This window comes from Nanorana parkeri, unplaced genomic scaffold, assembly GCF_000935625.1.
Source record: "Nanorana parkeri isolate BGI_ZX_2015 unplaced genomic scaffold, ASM93562v1 scaffold849, whole genome shotgun sequence".
Lineage (NCBI taxonomy): Eukaryota > Metazoa > Chordata > Amphibia > Anura > Dicroglossidae > Nanorana > Nanorana parkeri.
In genome coordinates, this window is record NW_017307117.1 from 524,816 (window position 1) to 530,455 (window position 5,640).

Genomic DNA, 5,640 nt, shown 5'->3' on the forward strand with positions numbered 1-5,640 from the left:
CACCAAGTAGGATTAGTGTTCTATACCTTTCGAAAATAACAAAAACATTACAAAAACAGCGGCTAACAATTTCATGGTAGATGCCATGACTTTAACTTTTTGAAGCCTGATTTAGGCTGGCTCCCCATCTATGTGCTGGTGGTAATAAGTGTGCTGTAATGCAGGTTACACACTATAAATGTGCCTTGACATTTATTCTGATTTGTACTCCACTGCACATATATAATATAAATAGCAGCACAGCGGCATAGTGGTTGGTGCTTCTGCCTTGTAGCACTGGGGGTCCCTGGTTCCATCCTGGCCAAGTCACTATCTACAAGGAGTTAGCATGTTCTCCCTCTGCTTGCTTGGGTTTCCTCCCACATTCCAAAGTTTTTATTCATTTAATACCTGAATTATAGGCTTTCACTGACACAGAGGAGCAGTGAAGGACAGTCAGGTACTTCTACAAAGCAAGGAGCAGAGTAATGAAATGAGCAAATAGGTTGCCCCATTAATGTTTTTTTAATTAGAAATTGTATACCAAACGGTAAGATTACTTATATAAAGTCAAATGCAGTCACTTATGTCAAACTAAAACTTTTTTTACACTTTTGATTGAGTAAGGAAGGAATTAGATCTTTATTGCTATCCTGCGCTCTGTTAGAGAAGTTTCTCCTTACCTACTGTCCTCCTGGTTCCAATTATTTTTGTCAGACTGGCAGTGAAAATAAACCTCCAACAGCAACACCGATATGCTTTTTTGTATAGTAGAGGGAAGCTGGAACACTTGTCAACTTTGTATTGATGGTTATGTCCCTGTTGCAGATTTTTCCTTACTATCTGTGGCAAACATTGTCACCAGGACAGGAAGTATGCGAAATCTCTCTAATGGAGCAGTGGCTAGCAGTAAGAACCCAACACCTAATCCCCTTCTCATCTTTAACTACAAATAAAGTTTTGGCTGTACATACAGTTTAAGTTAGCTTTTCTAAAGATAGGTTTGCAGATAACATGTTCTCATAGGTCAGAGCTGGATCATCCACAACGCAATTGAGGCAGGAGCCTAGGGATTAGTGGATGTTAAGGGGGCACAGCTATAATCTTCATGCTCCTGCAGTAAGCCAGTGGGAAAGTGAAATTGGTCACCTATCAGTCACTTCACGAGGCTGATTCACTTGTAGGCAGTTGGCATCTGATGGGACATAGTAACATAGTAAGTGAGGTTGAATGAAGACAAAGGTCCATCCAGTTCAACCTATGTGTGTAAGTATTTGTGTGTCTGTACATACAGTATATAGCTCCACTTCCCATATCCTTGTGTATGTAGTGAAAGAAGAAACTCATCTAGAAGTTTCTCGAATTTATCAACGCTATCAGCGGACACCACTGCCTGTGGAGGTGAATTCCACATTTTTACCACGCACACAGTAAAAAAAATAACCTTTCAAAGTCTAAGATTGAACCTCCTCTCTTCTAACCTCCTGTTGTGTCCTCATGTCCTCAATATAGTTCTTGGTGTAAACAACTTGTTCCGAATACTGTGGTCCCCATTGATGATTTTGAAGACTGCAATAAGGTCCCCTCTTAAGCGCCTCTTTTCTAAGGTGAATAAGTTTAACTGCTGGAGGCGGTCCTCATAACTCAGGTCTTCTATCCCTTTAATTCATTTTGTAGCCATGCCAGTGCTGAAAAAGGGGTGGCTTCTTTGTGTCTATTACAATCCTTATCAATGTAAATCAGAGGGATGGGGGTGGCCAAAGCAGTTTTTTTGCCTGTGGTCCAATTTTGCCTTAATAACTCTCTCCCTTAGGTGTCTTCAAACCTTGACATCCTTGAATGAACATATGTTGAAAAATCTCCTATAGGTGTCTTTACTGGCTGTTAACATTGCTCCCAAATGAGGAAACATACCTACATAAGATTGGTTTCAATAAAACTTTATTGTTTTGACAGAATGGAATACAGGAAGGCAATAAATTAACCACTCTACTATCAGAGATTCCAGCTGCACCTTAGGCGAGTGGGACCTCTGGCAGTGAATGATGCAGTGTTCTTTGGTGCATTGGCCCAAACCGTTGGACAGATAAATTAGGAGAAACTCTGCAGCCACCATTTTAGCAAAGGGTATTTTATTGTCATGTTTTTCATTTTACAATAATCCATGGCATGTTACACAGATGTGCTTGATGGAATTCTCCGCCAGCTTTGCCAGGGTGATAGCTCCTGTGAGATCTTTTGGTTTCCTTGAAATAATACCAGGGTTCATGGAAAGAAATGTCCCAATGGTGCAAAATTTAAAAAAAATGGTGGGTGTATTGTACAGTATATTTCCATAAGGTTGGTAATGGTGACCAGTTGCTGGTCTATGTACAGTTTCCATGCCTCCAGATCTTCTGAGACATATGTAGAACAGTGCTATAAAGGAAACATAAAGCAGAATATCAGTTGGATTCTTATAAAAACACACAACTGCAACATTTAACTATACAAGATATTATTTAATGATTGTAAAGAACAAATCACATGAGATCTGTCAAAACAGTTACATAATTGTTCATTGATTACCATGGGTTACTTAATATGTTGCCTTATAAAGCGGACATATGGTCTATTTAATATGTTTTAGATAAACAGGTTAAAAACATCAACTACATTTAAATTAATATTATTATTATACAGGATTAATATAGCGCCAAAAGTTTGTGCAGTGCTTTACAAAATAAAGGACAGTGGGTACAGTGATGATCCGATTTAATACAAGAGGGCTAGGAGGGCCCTGCTCATGAGTGCTCACAAACTAAATAATATCATTAATGTATGTTTATGCTTTAAAACAAATGTATGCTCATCTTGTTATTTATATAGGGAAGCCACGCATTTATATTATAAAACCAGAAATAAGTTCCTGCTGATCCTCATCTAACAGATACTGTTTCTCTGATTAATAATAATAGACCTTCTGCAGTTTCTAACGATGTGGAACACCCACACAGACCTAGCTGGATACCATGCCATCTTTGCCTAGGCTATAAGTTACATGCTGAATTCAGAGCAGAGTTTTTTATTCATGACAAGAAAAATCAACGTTTATACGCAAATACATTTGTTTTTCAGTAATACTGTCATATGCCATATTGATTTATACGAAGTATGATTTTTAAGGTCTACTATAAGCAAAAAGTCCAATAGTTTGTAAAACATAAGCTCTGAAAACCACTGAATTCTGAGTAAAACATTTCAAGTAAAACTAATTAGTAAAGAATGGCTTACACACTTTATTTAAAAAGTGAAAACAATTATTTACCTTATTTAAACAATTCTGTAGTGGACTAGTATGATTTAAACAAATAAGAATTACATTGATATAGTCAGTGACCTAATTATTGACTGCACTGGATCCTTCAGAAGGAACATTTAACATAAAAAGCTGTTTGCAAAGGATAATACCAAATACGAACATATTCCTGTATATTAACCGAGTGCGCAGATTATCTCACTGCCGTTATATATTTTATATTATTTAAAGCTAAGTTGTTGTTTTCTGCCATTTCAGCCTGGAGAGTGGTTGACTGCATGTTGTAACTTGATTTGAGGTAGGGAATTCTACCATGTTACGGAGAATAATAAATAAGACAATTTTTACTTCACTTTTAAGGATAAGATTTTTAAAGCATAACTGTTTTGTTTTAATCTTTTTAATAGCTTATTTGCAAATCTCTAGTGAGAGAATATGTACTGCTGACCTCCTTCTAAAAATGATAGTTGCCTGGCTGCCTCTGGCTTCTGAGTCACCTGACCCAGAACAATTAATCCAAATCTGCATACTTATTCTGGGTCTGGGGCTCAGAAATTCTGAGACATTATTCTGGGTTGAAACCTTAGTTTGCATGACCATCAGGAAACTAGCATTTTCTAGCAATGGCATATTTTCCTTAGTACAGGTTTCCTTTAAATCCAATGTGTATTTAAGGATTGTCAGACCTCCAAAAGGACTGTGTATAGGAAGAGAAACCTGCATTCTGTATAATAATATTTAGTTATCTTCTTTAAAGTAAGAGCAATGCCAGCAGATTATCTACATTACCAGTTATTTCAGATAATAATTAGAAACAGTTAAGAAACATTTCCAAATGGCTTAACACTTTAAGACAGACATAATGTGTGTCACTAATTGTGTAACAGAAGATATAAAGTAAAAACTGTCTAGTGCATCAAAATGTATATTTTTCTAACTGATCTGTATGTGACAATAGCACAGATTTTCTATACTTGTAGTTGTTTTAGATAACAATTATGGCTGTTTAAACAAAATATCCACTTACTGTAAAGGTTTTAGATGGCCATGATGTGCTTTACAAAGGCTGTAAATGAAAGAAAGACATATTGTTATATCAAACACCAATAGTGCAGAATGCAATGAAAATTACATTTTGTTTCTATTAGGAATGACCACTCTGTGATTTACCTTCATAGTTGATGCAGCCGTTGGAGTCTTCCTGTCCTGCCAGGAGGGCTTCTACTTCTTCCTCCTTCATTTTCTCACCTGTTGATGCATCAATGATTGGTTGTTAATGTCCAGTTTATATTGCCCAGCAATCACTTCTGAGCATCTATAGCTGGCAAACAATGCACATATGTCTTACCCAGTGTGGCCAGCACGTGACGAAGCTCAGCGCCCATAACTGTGCCATTGCCTTCCTTGTCAAAGACACGCAGACCCTCAACAAAGTCCTCAAAGCTGCCCTGGTCCTTGTTGTTGGCGACAGCCTGCAGCATGGGCAGGAACTGCTCAAACTCAATCAGCTTGGCGTTCATCTCTGCAAAAAAACACATGAAACAAGAATTACATGAGTTGAGTTTGGAGACCTACAAGACACAGGGTGGTTTTTACAGAACAGGGCTGCATGAAGTTGAAAGGTGATTTTTCCTTACATAGCTAATGACACATGCAAATGAGAAACACAGTTTTTATATTTGTTTAAACTAATTTGTACTAATTTGTTTTACTTTTATTAAAGTGCATGTAAAGGGATTTTTTTGTTTTGGATAGAGTGTGGGAGTGTGTAAGAGATTCTTTGGAGTTGTTGCGAATGCAAGTGGTGAGAGATAATATTCCAATCGGGACAAATGTTCTAGTGACAACTGTCTGGACAACTGGATTTCCCCTCAATTTGGGAAGATTTCTTCTCACTTGCTATTGCTATGTATATAAATAATTTGTTTTATTGATTGCTGCCTTCTGAAACCTAGAGCTAGCAGCATTCAAATAAGACTTTAATTTGTAATCCTATGAGACAACACTTACCTTCTGGAGTTGGGTTGCCAAGGACCTTCTTGACCTCAGCATTTGTGGGATTCTGTCCAAGAGCTCTCATGACATCAGCAACCTGGCCATAGGCGATCTTGCTGGCACCTGTCCTGTCAAAGAGCAGGAAAGCCTCTTTGAAGTCTGTGAAAAGAAAAATAAATAAAATGTTTTCATTAGTATGACCTAAAAAAGATCAATCCACAACTTTGAGATGTGGGATAACAATGTAAATGACTAAAACAGCCAGTGGAATGGAATCAATCTACAGTACTCAAATGAACCCTAAATAAACTTCAACAAATCTTTTAGTAAATATTTTATTGAAATAAATGAAGAGCTTTGTTTAGTAT

The 5,640-nt window shown here is 37.2% G+C and overlaps 1 protein-coding gene across 2 annotated transcripts in view; it reads right to left on the bottom strand.

Moving 5' to 3' along the window:
- Positions 1-2,100: 2,100 nt before the first annotated feature.
- Positions 2,101-5,640, bottom strand: part of MYL1 (myosin light chain 1) — an 18,345-nt gene continuing 14,805 nt past the window's right edge. For both annotated transcript variants that reach the window (XM_018565453.1, XM_018565454.1), the window contains exons 3-7: positions 5,288-5,431; positions 4,626-4,799; positions 4,448-4,525; positions 4,305-4,343; positions 2,101-2,397 (exon numbers count right to left, since the gene is read on the bottom strand). In XM_018565453.1, the coding sequence (XP_018420955.1) occupies positions 4,315-4,343; positions 4,448-4,525; positions 4,626-4,799; positions 5,288-5,431 (425 nt within the window). In that variant the 3' untranslated portion in view covers positions 2,101-2,397; positions 4,305-4,314. The remainder of the gene's footprint in view (positions 2,398-4,304; positions 4,344-4,447; positions 4,526-4,625; positions 4,800-5,287; positions 5,432-5,640) is intronic.